Here is a 23,161-nt window from a genome sequence, read left to right as displayed (position 1 = left end):
CTACACTCCCCTTAGGAAGAGAACAAAACCTAGCAGTCAAACTATTAGATGATTGACTGAAAATGCCCTCTCCCAGCTTCAGGACTGTTTTGCCCGCACAGATTGGAGCATCTTCAAACAACAGGACTTTGAGTTATACACAGAGACTGTGCTTTTCTACATGAAGACCTGTGTAGAAAATATCACTGTGGACAAACGCATACGGACCTTCCCAAACAGGAAACCCTGGATGACCAGTGAAGTCCAGACTCTGATCAGGGCTCGTGACCTGGCTTTCAGAGCAGGTGACACCTCACAGTACAGCACTGCTAGAGCTGAGCTGAGAAGGGGCATCAAACATGCTAAGGAGATGTATAGGAGGAAGGTCAAGGGCCACTTTACTGACAGTGACCCACGGCAGATGTGGAGGGGGATACAGGCCCTGACCAACTATAAAGGCCAGGGCCCAACAAACAGCGAGAGCAGTAGCACTCCAGCAGAGGAGCTAAACAGCTTTTTCACATGCTTTGAGACCACCAAGAACCTGGACAGACTGGCTCATGAGGACCACGATGCTGCACCTCTTTCTCTTCAGGTGGATGAGGTGAGAAAAACACTGAGAGCAGTAAATCCCAGGAAAGCTGCTGGGCCTGATGGCATTCCTGGTGCAGTAGTTAAAGCGTGTGCTGACCAGTTGGCAGAAATACTTACAGAGCTGTTCAATCTATCTTTAACACATGCCATCATCCCACAATGCCTGAAGGCTGCAACCATCATCCCTGTTCCCCCCAAAACAAATATAAACACTCTCAATGACTATAGGCCCATAGCGTTAACAAGCTCCATTATGAAGGTTTTTGAGCAACCAGTTTCACAGCACATCAGAGACTGCCTCCTGCCCTCCTTTGATCAATATCAGTTTGCTTATAGAGCAAACCAATCTACAGAGGATGCTGTGGCTATCATACTTCATAGAGTGCTGAGTCATCTGGAGAACAAACAGAGCTATGTGAGGATGCTCTTTGTGGACTACAGCTCTGCGTTTAACACTATCATCCCAGATATACTAGTAACCAAACTGTATCTGCAGGTCCCCACCTCCACGTGCTCCTGTATTAAGAACTTTTTGACAAACAGACCACAGTCTATTAGACTTGACCCCCCACCTTTCTTCCACTGTTACACTCAGTACTGGTTCCCCCCAGGGTTGTGTCTTGAGCCCCCTGCTATATGCCTTGTACACCTTTGACTGCTCAACAAGCCACGTAACAAACACCATCATAAAGTTTGCGGACGACACGACCGTGATTGGTCTCATCTCCAGAGAGGATGAGATGGCATATAGGGCAGAAGTAGAGAACCTGTCTTTCTGGTGTTCACAGAACAATCTGTTACTGAATGTCCATAAAACCAAAGAACTGATTATGGACTTCAGGAAACATGGATAGGACCACGCCCCACTTATCATCAAGTGGAAACTGTCCCTACAATCAGATTCCTTGGCATCCATATTTCAGCTGATATGTCCTGGTCCCCTAATACCAAGGCCATAGTGAAGAAGGCTCAGCAGCGGCTGCACTTCCTGTGGGTTCTCAGGAAGAACAATCTGGATAAGAAGCTGTTGCTGGCTTTCTATAAAGCCTCTGTGGAGAGCACTCTGACCTATTGTCTGGGTGTGTGGTATGCAGGCTCCTCAGCTGAGGACAGGAAAATTGTACAGAGGGTGATAAACACAGCTCAAAAGATCATTGGTTGTCCTCTGACCTCCCTGGAAGACTTAGCCAGATCCCACTGCCAAAGCAGAATCAAGGCCATTATAGAAGCCCCCTCAGACCCTGGCAATTATCTTTTTGACCTGCTGCCATCTGGACGGCGTTTTAAGTCAATAAAATCCCACACCACTAGACTAACAAATAGTTTCTTTCCCTGGGCCATCCGAACTGCAATTGAACACGAAGTCACTACCTTATTAAAATGTGAAAAGATGTGAAATCTCAATACCCCATTCAGATGTATAATAACATATTACAGTACAATCCATCTCTTGTGTATTATACTCAGCTAAGCATTACAGTCAGTGTTGGATGTATATTTTGTGTATATTCATAGATATTGTACTCTCAATTTGCAAATGGAGACGTGGGTACTCTATTTTTCTTATCTTCATTTTTAAGTGCTTTGGTTTTATTGTATTGCGAACAGTTGCTGAGGTGCATCCACAGTTTCGTTGTACTTGTACAATGACAATAAAGTTCTTCTAATTCTAATTCTAATTCTAAAAGTTTGGGAAAAGGAGGGAGTAGAAATGCATGCAAAATGATATATAGAGGATGTAATGACACTCATTGCAGGGAAAGAAACAATGAATGCCACTTTAAACCCACAACATCAAACAATCTTAGCTTAGATCTTTGTCTCTCTTTCATCCCTATAGACTCATGGCCATAACTAGGACATTGTAGTTTTAAACTTTAACTGAAACACTAAATAGCCTCAAAGTTGTAATAATGAGGGCGAGAATAAATTCATTCTTCTCACACCTACAGTTTGATAGAGGACAAAATAAATCTCTTTTAGGCTTTCCCTTGGAAACAAAGGTAACTTTATCTGACAATTTCAATACAAATGTCAGCTTATACTGCTTATAAAATATAGTAAGGTCTAGTATAAGGCAAAATAAGATAATACTATATTAAATAATGAGTTCATACAAACAATGACAAAGGAATGATATTACAGTTAGACCAAAATTGCAAGATAACAAAATTATCCTTGCAGATGCGTCAGATGCTTCTCTTTCCAATTCAATTCCCATTTTCAACAAGACATTTTTTTTAAAAAAAGTATTTATATCCCATCTTTTCTTCCCAAGATGGAGAACACTCCCTTCTAATTTTCTCTACATCACATAACTAGTGAGATAGGTTGGGTTAAAAGGAGATGTAAACCTGAATCTGTATATTTCTAGTTCAATACCTTAACAACTACATCAAACTGGTTGTAAATTCAAATATTTTGAATTCAGGTTGCCTATCTTCCTTTTAAGATATACAGTGGGTATTTTCTAATTTATGTGTTACATTGTTGAGTGTCTCTTTCTTTCCAAAGGATGATGCCTGGTTTTGAGTCCAATAGGAGATTAAAAGGCATTTGGATAACCTCATATCAACAATAATAAGAACAAAAAACTCTTACTGAGAATAATAAATATTCCTGTTATTTTGCCCTTCTGTTTACCAAAGATACAGGTTGAAAATCAGGAAAAAAGTTAATGCAGTACCAGTGAAAAAGTTAATAAAATGGAACAGAGGCTATCATTATATCTGGAATGGAGGCCTTTCTTGCATTAAGTTACATTGATAATTTTGCTTTGTACCCTGGCCTTTCCCCTTTAGGGCTGGTTGTTGAGACAGTGGCCTACTTCAGCTGCAGTGTGTCCCAGAAGAAATGAATTATCTGAATTTTTAGGATTCAGGTGCCAAAATGGGTTTAGGGTAGTATTGATTGCTCTGATAGATGACATTTATTGGGCCTGGCTAGGAGGAGTGCACTAGGTCATATTTAATCTGTTGATGGCATTTGATTCCCTTCACCATGTAACCTACTGATTTACCTCTGAAAATTGGGGAATGGAGGTATATTTTAAATGGCTCAACTTCTGCATTAGAAAGTGGTTCTAGATAATTGTTGGGGAAGAGTGGTCTGCTCCTTGGACAGTCCCTTATGGCAGGGTTCACCAGCTCCTAGTCTATGGGTCGGTACCACTCTGCAGTTTGCCAGAAACCAGGCATCACAAACAAGTGAAGCCCCATCCACAGGATTCAAGCAGCATGCAAAACCACATCCCCTTCAGTCTACGGAAAAATCTTTCTCCATGGAACCCATCCCTGGTGCCTAAAAGATTGAGGACCACTGCCTTATGGGCTCTCTCAAATATTTATTTTTTCAACTCTGTTTACTGTCAATATGAGACTGCTGGATAAACAATTTGGTTTTAGGAAAAAACTATCATGTAATCTGCAACTCTTACACTGCAAAAACATAGGGACTACACAACTCGATCAGGGCAAAGCAATAGACTCAATCTACATAGACTTTTGTAAAGCCTTTGATTCAGTGGTACACAACAAATTACTCCTAAAACTAAAATCTTACGGTATCTCTGGACACCTGCATAACTGGATAGAAGCATTCCTGTCAAACAGACAACAAATGGTCAAAATTGGGAGAGTCCTATTAAATTCTGTACCTGTCAACAGTGGTGTCCCCCAAGGCAGTGTTCTAGGACCAACTCTTTTCATATTCTACATAAATGACCTCTGTGATAATATCAAGAGCAACTACTTTCTCTTCGCTGATGATGTAAAGTTATTCAACACCACAGACAATACTGCTACCCTTCAAAAAGACCTTGACTATGTATCAAAATGGTCAAACAAATGGCAACTTCAAATCTCAACAAATAAATGCTCTGTCCTACATATTGGCAAAAAAACCCAGAAAATAAAATACAAGCTGAATAGTCAAGACCTTGTTGATGATCCAAACTCTGTCAAGGATCTTGGAGTAGTCATCTCTAATGATCTAAGTGCTAGAGCCCACTGTAACTACATAGCCAAAAAGGCATTAAGAGTTGTTAACCTAATCTTGCGTAGCTTTTTCTGTGGTAATATTACACTAATAACTAGAGCCTACAAAACATTTGTTAGACCAATACTTGAATACAGCTCATCAGTCTGGAACCTACATTATGTATCTGATATTAGCACAGCTGAGAAAGTCCAGAAATATTTCACAAGAAGAGTTCTCCACTCCTCATTGCAGAATATCTTATGCCACCAGACTTGAAATTCTAGACCTAGAAAACCTAGAACCACGCCGCCTTTGGTCCGATCTAAGTATAGTATATAAAATCATACATTGCAATGTTGTACCTGTCAATGAATACTTCAGCTTCAACCATAACAACACAAGAGCAAACAATAGATACAAGGTTAATTGCACCAAACTTGATTGCAGGAAATATGACTTCAGCAACAGAGTGGTCAATGTCTGGAATACTCTACTGGACTCTGTGGTTTCTTCCCCAAAAACTTTAACCTTAGACTGTCTACTATTGACCTCACCCCTTTCCTAAGAGTTCTGTAGGGGGCGTGCAAAACCGCACCAATCCCTGTCCTATTGTTTCTTTTATTTTTTATTTTTCTTATATGTATCCATGTATTCATAACTATGTTTTTACTTATACCTATTATTTTGTAAGCAATTGACATAAATAAATAAATTAAATAAATAAATAAAATAAAATAAATAAATAAATAAAATAAATAAAATAAAATAAAATAAATAATAAAATAAAATAAAATAAAATAAAATAAAATAAAATATCTCAGTTTGGGTGACACACCACTAGTACATTGATGATACTCAGTAGTAAATCTGTAAGTTGAACTAAAAAGCTGTCAAGATATTGATTAGTTGCACCCTGATGGCACTGAGCATCCGGTGAGGATGAAACAAGCTGAGGTTGAACACAAACAATACAAAATTGCTGTTTGTTTTGAAGTCATCTACTTCTTTGTTCCATTTTTAAGTCTGAATGGAGAGCCACTCCTGAAGAAACAGCTTTGTGATATACAGACTCACAACTTTTGGTGGATAGGCTCACAACTTTTGATGGATGGGCAGATGGAGGCTGTGATCAGGAGGACCTTTGCCCAGCTTTCTTGGTGTTTCCATTATAGCTCTATCTGGAGCAGGGGTTTGTAATAGTAACCCATATCCTCATCACCTTTACAGTGCACTCTGCATAGGGAACATTTCAATACAAACTACAGTTGCTACAGGATACAACAGCTCTTGGGCTGAGAAGTAAATACTATCATATTAGGCTCATATTTCCAAGTGTCATTCAGTATTGGTTTTTACCTCTAAAGCCCATAATGGCTTAGTTCTATTCTTGTAGAACCTTTTTTTATGAGTTAAAATGTTTGTATGGGAATGACACAATGGTTGGAATAATGCAGGGGTGTCAAACTCAATTTCATTGAAGGCACATCAGGGTTGTGTTTGACCTCGGGGGCTGGGTGGGCATGGCCAGGGTGGGCATGACCAACTCAACATCACTTGTGTTGGGGGGCTTGTGGTGGCCCGAGCACTCTGCCAGTGAAAATGGAAATTTGGGAAGACTGCATGCAGCCCTCCCAAGCTCCGTTTTTGCTGGCAGAGGCACTGCAGGCTGGTCCTTCACTGTTTCCAGGGCAGTGCTGCGGGGCAGATCTAAGCACCCCGCGGGCTGGATCTGGCCCACAGACCTTGAGTTTGACAACCCTGGAATAATGGGAGTCTGCCCAGAGTTATCTTATAGGAGAAATGGGCAGCACAAAAATTTAATGAATCATATTTTAGTGATGTTTTCCTCCTAAAAATACGCAGTTGTCTGACTCTTGATGATCAGCTTGATGTTTATCTTGGCTCTATATCAAATATAATCAAGATAGATTCCAATCCAAATGCCTGTTTGAAGTTAAGGTTGCCTTATATTGATTGGTATTGTCTGAGGATCCAGAATATATGACATCTGAAAATTATTATATTAAAAATATAGCTAATTCAATGTATATTAGCCTAATTAAATTTATTTAATCATTTTCTCATTTAATCACTTTCAGTCATATGTTTTGTCTTGTTACTAGATAGAAACAATGAATTCTTTAACTAATGAAGCAGTGGCAATGCAGAAAGAGATAGATATTCGATGTCAGCACAAGATTACTGAAATGGTAGCACTTATGGAAAAACATAAGGTAAGCATAGTCTTTTATTTACATATAAACAAGGGATAGATAATACAATACTGACCATTAACACCACTGCTTGTCAGCAACCAATCATCCTCTGTGTTTATGAGGGCAGGCAGCTCTCCATTTGGTTGACCACCTCCTCCAATGCCTGAGGAGCCTGGGACAGAATCATCCTCAACCCCTGGCTTTTGAAACATGCCAACATAGTTGAACAGTGTTGAGGGAAATATTTGTTTAGCAGAGTGATGGCTTTCGGGAATTCTTAACATATTCTTTGAAAATACCTTTATTAAACACATGTGTCTTTCTTCCACATATGTACTGAGATTGTATATTTAAACTTCAAGTAATACAGCCAGTGGAACTGGCTGGCTTGTTCTTATTGTATTGGGAGGTGAAAATTGTTCAGATCTTGGCCTTTCTTTTTCTCTCTACACATAAATCATATAGACATACATGCATTCACACACCCACATGCAACCCCCATTAGTGTAGCTGCTGTCTCATTTCCAATGTGAGTCAAAGTTGCCCTTTATTTTTGCTTACGTACAAGTACCTGATAGTTGGTCTTTCACATGTTTGATATTCCCATGGCCCAGCATAAAAAATTAGATGGAATATCCAGTTTCAGTGAGGTGGCCTCTGCCAGCCACAACACTTTTAGCTATGAAGACATACAACTACTAACCAGAAATGTGATGGTGCATTTGCAGTAAGGTTACTGTAACAGAATGTTCACCTCTGAAGGCTCCTTTTTCTTGCAACCTAGAATGTCCACTAGAAAGTATTTTCTGGCATAAGAACACCTTTGCCCAAGTTAAACATACAACAGGCTGGTGGTTTCCGTTGTGAAAACATGTCTTCAACAAATGTTAAATGTATCACCTTCAAACCACAGCAACTGAACTATAAATGAGCTTAAAGAGAAAACAAAGAGAAAATTTGCTCCTTGTGGTCAGTAGGTAGAGTTGCTAAAATGTCTGTATAGCTGAAGTCAAACATTTAACCAAATTGATTTATATTTGAATAGTCAAAATCCTATGACTTACAGAATTTAGAGAAAGGTCCTTTGTTTCTAACAAGTTTTGATCAGTGATTAATAGAAGTGGCCTTATGAAAAGAACACTAATCAGAATGAAGAGAGCAACAGAATGGCCTTCTCATTTCATTTTGCTACACAGAAGGGTCTTAAATGCATGTGCAGCACATTAACAGACACTACTTTTCTTGAAAAGAGACAGATAGATTTGCTTGAGGCAGATAGATTTCTGTTCAGTACTTCTTACTGAAAAACAAAAGTGATATAATCTCCATAGTAAAAGTTTTTGATTAAAATAAATTTTGTTTAGCCCATGATGTAATATACTTAATTGAAATAATATACAACCATTTCCCACTTCCTTAATAATTCTATCCAAATTCCATATTATTTTTAGTTTGGTTCTTAACGATATCTCACATTAGGGACACTTCACCATGGAAAAAAATTTATAAAGTCTCTTAAGAGTTGATGATTTGATGGCACATAATCAGTACAGAATGTAATCCTTTTTTTAACTGATAAATGTCTGTTCTATACAGCACCAATATGATAAAACAGTGGATGAGAAAGATACAGAATTAGAGTTTCATAAGACAAAACTGCAAGAACTATCATCAGAAATAGAGTCTTTGGTAAGAATATTTTGTAAGTTATTTTCATCTAGTGCATTAGATGCAGGAGTTTTAACTTTATTTTTTTCTTAAGTATTTTCATGGCCATACTGGTTAGTATTTGGATGAAAGAACACTCAAAAATTTCAGAGTAAAACTGCAAGTTTAAAAACTTCCTGACAAATGACGACAAATCACTTACGTGTTTTTGCTGTGAAAATTACATGGTGGCATGCATGTATTCACCAGAATTTGAGTTAAACTTTGTTTTTTAATAGTTTCTTTTTTCTGCTATATTTACTCTTTACTACTTTAAAAAACTGATGAGTATTTAACAAGATCTGCCCCAACTTTATTTCTCATATAATTGTTATCCTCAGAAAAATGAACTTTCTTGTAAGAAAAATGAAGTTTTTTCTCTTCAGGAGCAGCTTAAAAGAGAAATTAATGAGAAGGTATGTCTTCTGAACTTACAGTAAAGATGCACTGTTCTTCAAATAATAAATTCTTAATGTTCTTCCATATGACTAGACACTAAAATATAAATCCTAATTTATTATATTAGCATACAAGATGTCATCCAGCAGTAATATGTATAAAATATCAATTTAAATAAGCCCGTATCTGATTTTTAATTACAAGCTAATTAATAAACTCATTGCATACCTGAAGGAAAAGGTTAAGAAGTAAACACCTTTTACTATTTTTAATAAAAAAAAATTGTTTGAGGGGTACTGTCTGAACTTGTTGGGGTTTTTTTGCAGTTTTTTTGAAACAAGATAATATTATCAGTGCTGCATATCTAGTTTGGGTAATGAAACATCTGCAAAAAAACAACCAAGTTCAGAGGGCATTAAGGACCCCTCATTTCAACCTGAGCTACTAATATTCTCCTTTATTGATAAAATATGTCTCTTTAATAGTACTTTTTAACATGGTTACTAAACCAAACATTATTAAATATATTATGAAGCATACTGTATTCAGCACTGCAAATTTTATGGAATAACTTTAGATGAATCTTTTAGATGAATGTTTTAGATGAATGTAGCATCTTCAGTGAATTAATATCAGAAGAAGCCTTTTGAAAATTATAATGGAAGTAGAATTTGTATAGTAGTTTGCCATATTTGTCAATCATGAAGCAACTTTTATGCTTTTTAAAATATATTTCAAACATGAAGGATAAAAACAGATTAAAGGCTAAGACCTAAAGTGTTCGCAAATTTGGAAAAATCTGAAGTGGACACCATTCACCAATCATTTTAAATAAATTGTACAATATAGTCAATAACTTGGAACAATGATTGAGTCAAGGCAAGCCAATTCTGTGCTGGCTTAGTTTTAATATTTTTACACAATTAGGTACATTTATGGTTACTAATTTTTCCATTCAACTGAATTAGAAAATTAATGAGGCTTATTTATAAATTTTCATTTGCTAAATTTTCAGCTGAGAGTAGGTGTTAAGGTCCTTTTTGAAGTTAAATGACTTCTTAAAAGACATACTACAGATCATGAAAAAAAATCCCTTTACTTGCTTTGTTTTTTACCTTTTACCTTTTTTACCTTCAGGACAACCTCGCCAGAGAAGTAAATCAGGTAAGGAGAGCATGCAGATCATGGTTTTAGAATTCTTTCCAACTCCGTGGTAATAGTTTTGTTCAAGATCATGTGGCTAGGAGGGTCTGGCTCATTTTTTAAAACCTAATATAACTTGTCTGACTTCTTCCCTCCAAATCAAATTTAGTTTTGATCTGTTTAGCTTTTTAAGTATGATCATGCTGATTGTTCAGTTTTCAGACATAGTCCTACTGATAGACAGGAAAAGTCCAGAGTCCCTTAAGGAAATTTCTTTCTCACATTCTGTTTGGCTGGAAAAGAATAGAAAACATAAAGTGACTGATTAGATTTTTTTGTCAGAATTTCTAATACTTTGAAATAATTGTATCTTACAAGTTATATTAATTCAAGTTAGTTGAATGTATGGTTTCTTTTTATTCTTTTGGACTGTTCTTACTATATTTAATTTTAGAAACTACAGGCATCACTTGTAGAAATTCCTAAAGCTACTAGTTCAGAGACTCTGTCAGTTAATGCACAAAAGAAGATACATCAACATTTTATACCTATTAATGAGAACATAGAATATATAGACAAGTCTTCGTGGACACCTGCCAAGGTTTGTTTTTTAACAGATTATTGTATTTCTCTTTCATTTATTTTAGGTTTACAAAGACAGTTATTGTGAAGTTGGTTTTCAAATATTAACCATTTAATTTTTAGAGAAAAATGTTTTTAAAATATTTTTAAATTTTTATTAATTCAAGCCTTTTGGGTACATTAGAGCCATTAAGGCACCAATTTAAAAATCAGGAGACTGTGAAATCTACTTCTGCCTTAGATACAAAGTTAACTGAGTGATTTTGGAATAGTAACTCTTGCCTTAGGAACAAGACAGCGACATATATTTCTAATAAAACAAACGGACAAAAGAAGAAAACAAAGAAATAAAAATGGGAGGTAGAATAAAATACTTACATATGATTACATACATATAAATATAATCTCTAATTTATATATGTTATTTTTAAAAAGTATTATTATTGCAGTTGCATAAACATTACGCTGCAGTGAGGTTTCAAGTGCGAATTCAAGAAAATGAGATTTAATAAAGTGATGAAGAAAATCAAAAATTAAAAATATGGTTAAAAAATAAGAAAACAAAATTGGCATTAAAAGGCATTTAAACAGCTCTCCCTTTTGTTATTTTCTCTTTTCCATGAGTATTAATGGGTACATGTTATTTTTACATATCTGCAATTATTATTTATTCAGATTCTCTTAATTATGTTTAGATAGTTTTCTTTTTTCTTCAAAAAAATTTGTGTCTTAATCTGCCTTGTGTTTATATTGTATATAAGGAAGCCATTCCTGCTTAAATGTGGTTAGATTTATGTTATGAAAGTCCATCTTCCTATTATCAAATTTTCTGATTTTGGACTATCAAATCTTGTATTGTCAGCAAGGTTTTATTTTCTTTCGCAATGTTGTGTGTGCCAAATTCTTGTTGCTGTCGGCACATATCTTAATAAATTGTGATGCTTTTTCATTTTGTTCTCGAGGATCACTATTTGTAGTTTTCACTAAAATTTTATTTTCAGGCTTTCTGATTGCTGTGGTATGTTTCCCACCCAAAATTTTTGAGACTTTTTGCATGAGTGCTATATATGGCAAAAAGTTGCATTTCCAATATTTTATTGTATGATTTATCTATTTTGGAAATTATTGCAAGAATTTTATACCATTTATAGAATTTTCTCCCATGTTGTGGCTTGGTGTAAAATTTTACTGATCTTTTCCATAGTTCTGTTATTTCTTTAAAAAAGTACACTCATTTTATCATTTTTAATTTGTTTTGTCTTCATGTTTGTATCATATCTGGCATATGTAATAATCTCTTATTATCTTAATTATCCTTGAGATAAAAATGTTTGAAGATGATAATGATGCTAGTGTTTGTTAGTGAATTTGTTGGGACTTTCAAGGGATTTCAATTTTTTTAAAGGCTGTTATTAAATTTCATAAAAAGAGGTAAAAATGCAAAATTACAACCAAAGAAAAAAGATGGGAAATGGAATAACAAGGAAAGCTTTAAAAAGTAAAATTAAAAAAATAAACACAAAAAGTAACAAAAAAGGATTGCATCCAACTGTCTTCAATCCAGATATAATTATATAATAAAATGCACTTTAACAAAAGGAAACAGATATAAAACTAAAAATATAAAGACATACATATCAAACAATCACTTAATAATTACAACATCATTACAATATCTTAATCTGTGTTAAATATATAGCCCATACATACATCATATTATGAATTCCAAAAATAACCATAATTATCAGAGTTTGCAGCAATCCAACCAGCACACAAGTAAATAATTCAGCATGATTCATTTATAGAAGAAACTTGTTTATATAAAATAATATAAAACATGATGCATGTGTACAATACCCATACAGTTCTTGCAACATGGTAGCAAATACAAGAAGCAGAAGCAATCAGAACCACAAAAATTACCAGAGTCACAGAAGCTCTATATTTATACAGGCCAGTTACCCTAAGCCATGCCCAGTATCCAAGCCATCTGGCATAGCTCACAACAGGTGTTGTTTAGTCACCAAACCATTGGCTGACTTGTTATGGCTATCTCAGTTCATAATTTCCTATATACCAACAATAATATTACTAGATTACAAATTAAATACTATATATGTGTTTTAATTAGTATAATTAAAGTTTTAATTATTCTAATTAATTAGTATAATTTAATACTAATTAAATTAATTAGAAATTAAAAACTATTTAATTACTGATTAAACACGCACATACATACATAAATTGTGTAGTATAATGTAATATGACCCTAGGCACTCCTCAAAGGAATAGGAATGTCCATATTTGAACTTTTTTCCATGGAGGGGCAATGTTCCTGGTATTATTATTACTTTAACTCATTAGGATATTCCATATCCTCTCCCTAGAATTCAAGTCCTCTGTTTATGCTCAAACCAAAATGCTAATATGCTATTACCTTGTTGAATCATTTCAGATACCTTCCCTCATAAATTATAAGAAATTGCATCAAGTGAGACATTTAACACTGTTGGTTAAAATGTTGAGAACCTCTTATGGTTTAGCTGTTAAAAGCCATAATAACTTGTTTCTAATATTTTATTTTGCATAGACATATACTGTAAAGACACCACCAAAATCTAAACTGCTAAGAGAAAACACCAATTTAGTTTCAGAAGGAAGAAAAAAGAAAAGAAAAGTTATTTTGGAATTGGATTCTCGGTCAGACAGCTCTGACAACACTGATCTCCTGGTATTAATTTAAAAATTACTCCGTCTTTTTATTGAAACGGCTTGAAAGATGTGCAAAAAGTAGAATTATTTTATTAAAGTTAAATAGTAATATTTAATGTAAATTAAATATGTTCAACAATTGTGATTATTCATGATTTTGAAATTCTTATTTTTAGAGCAAGAATAGGGTATTCCTCAGGGCTTGATAAAAATTATGAAAAGAAAGTTATAAATGAAGTGAAAATGTTTAAAAATTGTAAGGTTAAAGGTATAGATGATATGACTGGAAAAATGTAAATATATAAGATGGTTGTCTAGGCAAGAGAATATTTTGTTGACTCTCAACTTGCTTGTTAACCATTAGATAGTAAAATACTGCCAACGTAGTAAGAAAGACTAGGAGATACAAGCAACTTACTTCAGAGATTCCATAGTAGATTCTTTGCTTCTGGTTTGTTGAATTTTTCCCATTGATGGATTCACTTTGTTGTAATTTTTTTGCAAACCCTATTACATTGTTTGAGAAGGGGGTGATGCATTAGCAATATAATAAGGAAATATGAAAAACACAAAAACATGTAAAATCAACACAAGGAAATTATGTAGAAAGAGCTTGGCCTTGCAAAATAATGTCAAAGACTAACAACAACTTAAACTAGAAGATCTGCTATAGTGCAACATGATAACTAAGTTCAATTTAAATTCTTATGGCTCTTTTAATAATCTGCAGTATTATTCAGGGAGAGTGAGGCACTTGTATCTCTTGAGGATGGGATACAATTAGAATATGGGGAGGAGGATGTGAATATGTGAGAGTTGAAGTTTCTTGCCCTGGCAAGAAATATTTGATGTATATTTGATGTATCATGTGAATAAGCATGATACATCAAATCACAACCTCTCAAGGAAAGCGGGCTGGCAATATAGAGATAACAAAGATTGGAAAAACAAATCATTTTGAGACAGTTACTACATTACCATGACTTGGGTAGAAACTGTCCTCGCCCAAACAAAACTATGGTGCAGATTACTGCAAATGAGGTGAATGCAAGCAAATAAAATTATTTTCACCCAGCTTCTTTGATGACAGATTTACCAAAGTGACCTAATGGACAATTAATGGTTCTAATCTATCTGGATATAAAACAAATATAACATTGAAATGCCTTTTCTTCTTGCATGAAACTTTATGGGTGTGGGAGTTGGCAGGTGGGAAAAAGGTTTAAACCTGTTCAGAACAGGTTTTTAAACATATAGATATTCACCCTCTGGCAAAGGGGCAGTATTCTATTTGAGGCGGAAGGAAACAATGGAAATTGGAAAAGTGCATCAAATAGATTACTTTCCAAAAGAAGATAAGCTGATATAAGGAATCAGATTTAAGGTCAGATCTAACTTAAGCATGAATTCCTGGAACAAATAAGGGAGGGGCAGCCAGACTATAGATGAGAGGAAAGGGAGAAAAATATTTCCAACCCAATCTTTATCAACTTGTTCTTACCTGAACCAAAATAGATCTTTTATTTATTAGAAATAGTAAAGGGCTCATTAACAGCAGCTGCCATTTCCAATTAATCATTTAAAAGTTTAATCCCAATAAATTATAAAAAGTGGCATTAAATACTTAACTAAAGGTCAGTGAGAAAATACATCAGAAGACAAAATCAGGTTAATAAGGGAATTAAAAGGATTTAGCTCTTAATTGGTAGCTATAGATGGAAAGTAACCAAGTATAATAGAAACTTTCCCAAAGGAAAAAAAGTGAGTCAGTAGACACAAATAGGTGATACTGAGTTACTTCTTAAAGATTTAAATGTTGCATATCAAACAAATTTTGAAGGCTATGGTTGAAAATCTGTTGGGAAAAGTGTCGCTTAAGTAGAAGATAATTAAATACCATATTATACATGGATGATGCAGCCATTTATTTCGGAACACCTACTGATAGAAGAGCTCTTAAAGTGCTTTCATGCATGGTTCTGTAAAAAGAAATTGGATATTAATAATAAATTATTAAAATTACATTTTTGCCAGAAAATCTGGTGAATAGATGGGCATCTACATATCTGGCAATGGCATTTCATTCATTTCATTCATTCATGATAGTAAGAAAACACATACAATATATTCTTTCCAACATGTGTAGAGAACTGCAACTATCAATCTTCAATTCTTGAGATCCAAATGTAATAACTATATCCCAGCTGCCTTTAACACATTTTAAGAAAAGCACAGATATTTAGGTCCCTAATTGCTGAATTTTTAAGCTCAGAGATTCAGATGTGAAGATATGTTCCTAAAACAGTTTTATGTCTTGATGATGAAAACACAGGGAAGAATATGGTTATTTTAAGTTCAAACTTGAATCTGTGACCTCAAAAATACTAATTAAAGTCATCCTATTTTCCTATGTAGCTAACCCATTTCATTCTTGATGGTGATTTCTAATTAAATGGAATATAACATTAATGTTGAAATTAACACTTTTAGGTTTTCTCCTGCTAACCTACTCTCTTTCTTAGGGAAGAGTTTGTACAATAGTGTTGTGATTCTGAACACTAGGCAGCAATGTGTTGCACCTAGTATGCCTAATTTTCCCTGAAAATTGGAATTTTTAAATATATATAGCAGTTTACTCCAGCAGTTAGAAGTTCCAAAGTACAGAAAACTTTTACATTGCTGTGTTTAAAATATTTTCCTTCCACAGTTGCAAAGAAGAGATACAGGAAAATCCTATATGGGAAATAGTGATGCCTTTGTAAAATAAGCGAATTGGGAATGTTGAGCATTCCCTTTCTTAACTGACTGCTATATAAAAATTTGTGTATTAGTTTGATTTTCCTGATATTGTCAAGATTACTAGAGCATAAATGCTATTATAACGAATTATAATGCCTCAGTTATATGTAAAGTTGCTTCCTTTTATGTTGCAGTTTACAAAACTCCAGAAACTGATGAGGAATAAAAATATAAGCTATATGAAATAATGTTTGATATTTTATAAATTCAAGCTTACTCAATACTAAACACCTGATTACTTTTAGACATGATAGTACAGTATAACCATTATTATTGTCTATGTCTACCATCATTATTGTCTATGCAGTTCAGTGTTCTTTTCTCTATAGTTGGCTAACCAAATACATGTATCTTTGGAATCCCTCCAGCAGGTCTTGGTGGAGAAAGTAACTCATAAAAATCCCCCAAATTTGGAAATAATGTTCCAAATTTATAAAATAAATGGTTAGCGCGTGCACGCACGCACGCGCGCGCGCGCACACACACACACACACAAATTTATTTGCCATCTATCTTGACATGGAGCTACTCTAGGTGGCTCACAACTATAAAAATAAAATCAAAAATTTAAACAAAGCAAAAGTAAAATAGAACAATAAAATAACTAAGAGAAAAAAACAAAGAAAACATCAATATGATTACTAAAAAAGGATATGCAAGTTGAGAGCAGAGAATGGGAGGGGAGGTGGCATCTGCTATCAAAGTAGCAGCCACCTCCAGAGTTGAACTTCTCCTTTGGGTCCCTAGGCAATCTTGCAGAGCCAGGTCTTTAGGCTCTTATGGGAGGATAGAAGGTTGGGGGCAGATCTTCCCCTGGAGAGCAGGATGTTCCAAAGGATGGGTACTGTGGCAGAGAAGACTCTTCTTCTGGAAGAACTCAAGAGTTCTTTGAAAAAAGGAATCTGCAGTAGGCCTTCTCTGCTGTCCCAAGTAGGACAGGCTAGACTTAGCAGGACAATATGGTTCATATGTATCTTCCCCAAACAATTTTTTATTTATATTTTTATATCTTTTTGAAAGTTTTATATTTGGTTATCCAGAAAGTATTCAGATAAACTATCTTCCTTTAATGTCAATCCAAGATCAGAAGCTCAGGAACAGCTTTGCTGTGATTGTAGGGAGCAAATATGCCTCCTAAAATTCTGTACATAGCTCTGTTTTCTTGTAGGATGTGTTGGATTCTTCACTTGGAAATTATTTTTCCAATATCTAAGGATGATCATTCACAATCATTGAATTAAGTGAAATGAAATCTGTGTTTATGTAATGAAAGGATGGTCAACTGGGCATATTTTTTGTTCTTCAGTGCTATAGAATTCCTGAATGATTTGATATTTGATACTACTAAATTTCTCAATTAATTTATCTGGAGTTCTTTCCAGACTTTTTGTAAGCATTCAATGTTTTCTTCCAGAAGTTTCTAAAACCTATTTGTTCTTGATTTTAATGGAACTTGTTTACTTTTCTCATTTATAAATGCCATGCTGCCTAATTAGTCTGCTGAGACTTTATTAACTGTTTCCACAGAATGAAATATTGTTTAGAGAACTGCATTATTCTGCTATGTTCACCAACTTCCTGAATTATATATTCCAGGAATATTGGCATATGATTAGGTTACTTTTAATTAGAGATTTGATGGACTTATTCATTGTAATATGTATTTCATGCCCACATGTTTATTTCCTATATATATAAGTCCTACATTAATAGTGTGAAAGCAAAAAAACTAGGAGTCTCTTTCGCCCCACCATAGACTAATACAGCCTCCTTCTATAATGCTACAGAAACAACATGGGCAATGGAGATTACTGTGGAGGAGATGTCAAAGAATAGATCTACTATAAATTTAGATCACATTCTTTGCGAACTGAGAGGGAGAGAGAGAAAGAATAGTACATTTTAATGGCTAATACAACACCCTAAATTAGATATAATTTACGGTAGTTTTTGCAGGATGTAATATAATGAAAATGAAAGAAGAAATTCAGGAGATGCAAATATTTACTTTTAACAATTATTTTTCTCCAAGAGTATTGTAACAGAACAAGAAATGTTTAAAAAGCTGAATAAAGACTATTCAGAATCTTCTCATCTATGCTTCAGGACACCAAAGCAGGTATTTTAGTAATTTCCTGGAAGCCAAATTTGACCTCAAAATGACTATTTACCAAAAACTAAGTCAAATATTTTATCTATAGATTCAAGCTCCATCTATTTTGAAAACTCCAGGATCTTCGATGAAACTTGCCACTGTAAGAAAGATGCAAGAGGCAGGATGGACTACAATCTCCAAAATTGACAGAAGAAAAAAAATGAAAGAAGCTGGAAAGCTCTTTATTTAAACCAAATCTTTTTTTCCTTTTAGAAGAATTAATTGTTCAGTTAGATAATATATTTATATTCAAAGTTACTTTTCTATTAATATTGTGTGAAGCCTCAGTGGACATATAGATTGACATGCCCTTTGAAACTGTTTTGCAAAGCAGATTCCAATACCTAATCCCAATCCCAATACTAGATGCAGCATGGTTAGCCATGTTGAAGAGGCCACTGCTGTGTCTGTATTGCTTTGCAACACATTTCTAATGATATTTACAATGAAGTCCCATCTCATTGCATTGGAATGAAATACTCTGGTGATCAGAGTCAATATAGCTCTGCAAAGCAGCTCTACTTCACACATGTCTACTTTCTATATTTTGTTTCAATAATATTAATTTTTACAGTAATGTATCCAAATTCTTTTGAAAATGCTTTATATGTTGAACACATCTTTTAAAAGCTTATCTTATAGAGAAACCCATTTCTTGTAGCTACAGTTGTATGTGGGAAGTATATACATTCTTCTCTTAAGGATTTGACCTGTGTGTAAGAACAATAATTAGTAAGCAGAAGTAATCTATACTTCAGTAGAAAAGCAAAGCAAGATTTCTTCTCTTAACCCTTTGTTAGCCTTCCCATATATTCTTCAGGTGGAAATTAATGTAAGCAAATATGAATGTTACCATTATTAATATGATTGAACATATAGTTTAAATAATTAAATGTTTATATTATTTACCAAAGAACCATCATAACACAATCTCAAATTGATAAGTTTTTAAGTTTTTTTCAAAGTGGGAAGCAAAATATTAATTGTTACTGGAAATGCATTGTGCTAATAAAATTATTTTATTTTCTTACACCGAGTTAAGTCATATTCCTAGTTAACACAAGGATTTAAATGTCTTTTTAGCCACATTCAAAAACAAAATTCTTTGAAGCCTTCCTAGTGATGTTTCATAAATTGGGATTCAGATTCAAGTGTTTTTTTTTCCAGGAAATTCTTGATGCATCTTGATGCAGACTAGCACTGGTGATGTTACCTAGTTTGGGTAATGAAACATATGCAAGAAAACAAACCAGCTCAGAGAGCACCAAGGACCCCTCATGTCAATCCTGAGCTACAAATATTCTCCTTTATTAGTGATGCATTTTCATTGTCAACACATAATTTGGGGGCCTGTCTCATCAGTTTTGGACAATTGAAAGCATTCTGATACTACAAATGTGTCTTCTGAAGCAGCATTAAAGTTCATGGTTAAAGATTTAAACAAACTATCCCACTGGAAAAATAGTATAGCTACAAATAAGCAACAATTAATTACAGTCTTTATTCAGTAAAGCATTTTAAATTCAGAATATCCATTGTGAATAATCAATATTCATGCTAATTACAAAAAGTCAAGTGTTACCAAAACAACAAAAATGTTATTGTAAAAAGAAACTTTTATTTGAATCCAACTGTTGCCCATGTTTTCCATTTCTCCCAGTACAACACTTAAATTCATCCTGGAGTTTTCCAAAGTCAGGTAGCCAGAACTTCAATGTGTTTTAAAGTGAAAATATAAATGTGTCTTGTACATGAGATTAGTATGAAATCTTAAAGGACCATCTTAATGAAGCAAAGATGAAGAACGTTAGGAGCAAAGGAAAGGAATATAAATTGAACTGTTTAATTGGGGTTAAAATGAAGACTACATTCTGGGAATCCTTTCTGGACTTTTTGCTAATACTGGACATAATTTTTTAATGATATTTGGATTTGTGAATGGATAAAATTTGAGACACAGGAAGAGGTGATTTCTATAATGTAATATCAAGGGGGGAGAAATAGTAAGTTGCTTGTACTTGTATGAAAGTAACTTGTTTAACTTTTTCCTTTTTTTCCTTTTGATCTCTATTTTGTCTCTCTTTGATTTCAGTTTGTTTTATTTATTACTATTAAAATCTTTAATAACAGTATTTTTCAAAAAAGAAAAATCAGTACATTAAAATACCAATAAAATCTTTCTTTAGCCAAAAAGAATATTTGATTTAAAATACATTTAATAGTTCAATGAAGTAATAGATCAGTGCTGCTTAATTTTAAAACTCAACAAGTTGCCTCAATCTTTGACCCTTTCTTTCACCCTTAACATTAAAGTTGGTTTACATATACATATACATATTGTTTAAAATGCATATTTTGATCAGTTTCTGTGTCTTACAAGTTGGTACTGACCAGAGTGCTGATCTAACTTCCTTTTCTATAACTTGAGTTTGTAGGTAGGGAATATCTTCTCAGATACCTTGGAGGTTGACATCTATATTTCAGTATACCCTTTCAATTTTTCTTTAATCTTTGAATAAATTACAATCTGTCTATTGGTGTCCTTTAGCATACCAATTTGAGATTAGAACATCCTGATTCCTTTGAAAGATTTTTCTTTTTTTCAAAGTCCATTTTCATCTTGAATTTATTGAAATAGTGCCTCTCTGTTGTTCTTCGTTGAGTGCCTTCCTAATATTTTTGTCTTTTTGACATAAAGTTTACAAACAAAATTTAGTTTTATCTTTGGTAATCTCTTTTAAAATTCATCCTTAACAACTTCCTGTGATGGTCAGAATCAAAAATGAGTAGGAAGTAGGAATCTAAGCCACATGGAAGGTATGATTCTTCCCAACTTCTAACAATCACAGAGTTGGAAGGAACCTTGGAGGTCTTCTAGTCTAACACCCTGATCAGGAAACCTGCTGTCCCACTGCTCAGGAAGCCCTATACCATTTATAGTTTCAGTTTAGAAACTGGACAAAGGCAGAATTTATATATGTGCCTGGAAGAATTACAGGTAAAGGAAATGTCCTTGAAAGATAATTTATGATAATACTCAACATTATTGATAAAAATTTGAAAATCTAAATTAATTTTATGCAATGCAACTTCCATATTAAATAAGTATGTAATTTTGCAGCTAATCTTGGAAAATTTCAGTTAACTGTAGGTGTTTAAAAACACATCTGAAAATTTACCTCTGCAGAACAAGCAACAAGTGTAACAATTTGTATTCCTATGTCAATGCTAATGGTAGATAAACCCAGAGTCCTTTGACAGCTGGTTTTTCTAAACTGCTTTTAAGACATTCTAGGTAAGATTCTGCTTCCTGTCAACTTACTGGATTTACCACCACTTAACACATGATCCAATAGATATGTTTCCCACTTCCTACTCAAATCTATTTTACAGGAAGCAAATGCAAAACTGCTTATTTTTTTAGTAATAATCTTACATTTATACATCATTTGTGACCTTTAAATTGCCTGATTTTTTTAATATTAATCTTTTGCATTTTCTGTAGCATTATTTATCACTGGAGCACATCTAGTGCTTCTTGTTTCAATTGGATGGGATTACTCATTTGATAGCAATGTAGAAATGGTAACTTCCATTTCATGAAAGTGTAAATGACTGATGTCAGTGAGTAGGTTGTTTTGGTTAAAAGAAAGGTTAGAAATGAATGATTCATACTTAAATGGCAAGGACCAGATGTCATTGGTTGGCACTTTCAGATTTTAATGAGTCTAGGAGAAGTCATTAATTTAATAGATAGTCAGCATTAAATAGATTTGAATTAGATTTGTCATATTATGATATGGTTTATTGATGAAACTGAAATGGCCTACATCCATAGGACCTGTTTTATGCACCATAATGCCTAGGCCCATCCAATACTCTTAAGTCAAAACCAAATAAACACTATTATAATTTAGTGCAATGTATGAATCCAGTCATGGCAAGATTAAATATAAAACTGATTGATCACATTGATGCAGGTCCTGGACAAAACTTCTAGGAAGATAATTCTGAAAATATTTGGAGCAAACCAAAATTACATATACAGAAATACAGCATGTCATAGCCATGGATAATGTTGCTATATTTTGGAATCTTCTTTTTGCTAACCCTGAGGGTTAATCTGTTAGAGAATAATATTATTTAGAGCTGAAAACTAGAAATTTTCAACTGATGTGGTATGAGTGGTATTAAATGCCACATAAAAATAATAGTTGTTTCTGATTATTCTGAATATTTAATTTTATAAAATTCAAATATTTTTTACAAGAGCTTTGGATACTCAAAGCGGAAGTATACCTGACTTCTTTTAGTATAACTTAATTTTGCAAATTATCTCGGAATAAATGATAATGGAAATAAATAAGAAAATACTGACACTTTAAAAAATAAGATTAAAAATTATTACCTCCATTATTAAACTATTTAAGATTCCTAGATGCTACACACATTTCTAGGAATCAGCCTAATAATATCCTATATGCTGCAAAGTAAGGCAGGAGGATGATTTTATAATTATATTTGCTGTCCCTCAATTATTACATATATTTTTAATGAGTGTTCTATTGAACTAAATAGAAGGGTTGACCAATATTTTCTAAGAATCTCCCTCCCTCCTCCTACTCTATCAGTTTCCTTTGTATTACATTTCTGAGCTTATATAATTGTATTCACATTCTTCACAGCATGTAACAAGGAAGGATAGGAAATAAACTAGTACTCAGGCATTCAATCTAGTTTTCTCATGTAGACAAATTTTCTCAAAAAATCTATTATTAAAAGTTCTAAGAGTTATGGCCTGAAGAATAACTCCAATTCCCTGTGATCAGATGAACTTACTATCTTGCTAAACAAAATATAGTGCAGAAAATTGTGGAATTTTTAGTTGTGTTCATTA

General features: G+C 33.8%; 1 protein-coding gene across 1 annotated transcript in view; it reads left to right on the top strand.

Moving 5' to 3' along the window:
• The window catches only part of SYCP1 (synaptonemal complex protein 1), a 66,495-nt gene extending 47,201 nt beyond the window's left edge, over positions 1-19,294 (top strand). Inside the window, exons 25-32 of the mRNA XM_026713018.2 lie at positions 6,675-6,785; positions 8,364-8,456; positions 8,816-8,890; positions 10,011-10,037; positions 10,471-10,617; positions 13,189-13,329; positions 18,142-18,228; positions 18,311-19,294. Coding sequence (XP_026568803.2) covers positions 6,675-6,785; positions 8,364-8,456; positions 8,816-8,890; positions 10,011-10,037; positions 10,471-10,617; positions 13,189-13,329; positions 18,142-18,228; positions 18,311-18,454 — 825 coding nt within the window. The 3' untranslated portion in view covers positions 18,455-19,294. The remainder of the gene's footprint in view (positions 1-6,674; positions 6,786-8,363; positions 8,457-8,815; positions 8,891-10,010; positions 10,038-10,470; positions 10,618-13,188; positions 13,330-18,141; positions 18,229-18,310) is intronic.
• Positions 19,295-23,161: the final 3,867 nt, after the last annotated feature.

Source organism: Pseudonaja textilis, chromosome 3 (genome assembly GCF_049901715.1).
Source record: "Pseudonaja textilis isolate UNSWEBS1 chromosome 3, rPseTex1.2, whole genome shotgun sequence".
Taxonomy (NCBI): domain Eukaryota; kingdom Metazoa; phylum Chordata; class Lepidosauria; order Squamata; family Elapidae; genus Pseudonaja; species Pseudonaja textilis.
This window is presented reverse-complemented; position numbering and strand designations above follow the sequence as displayed.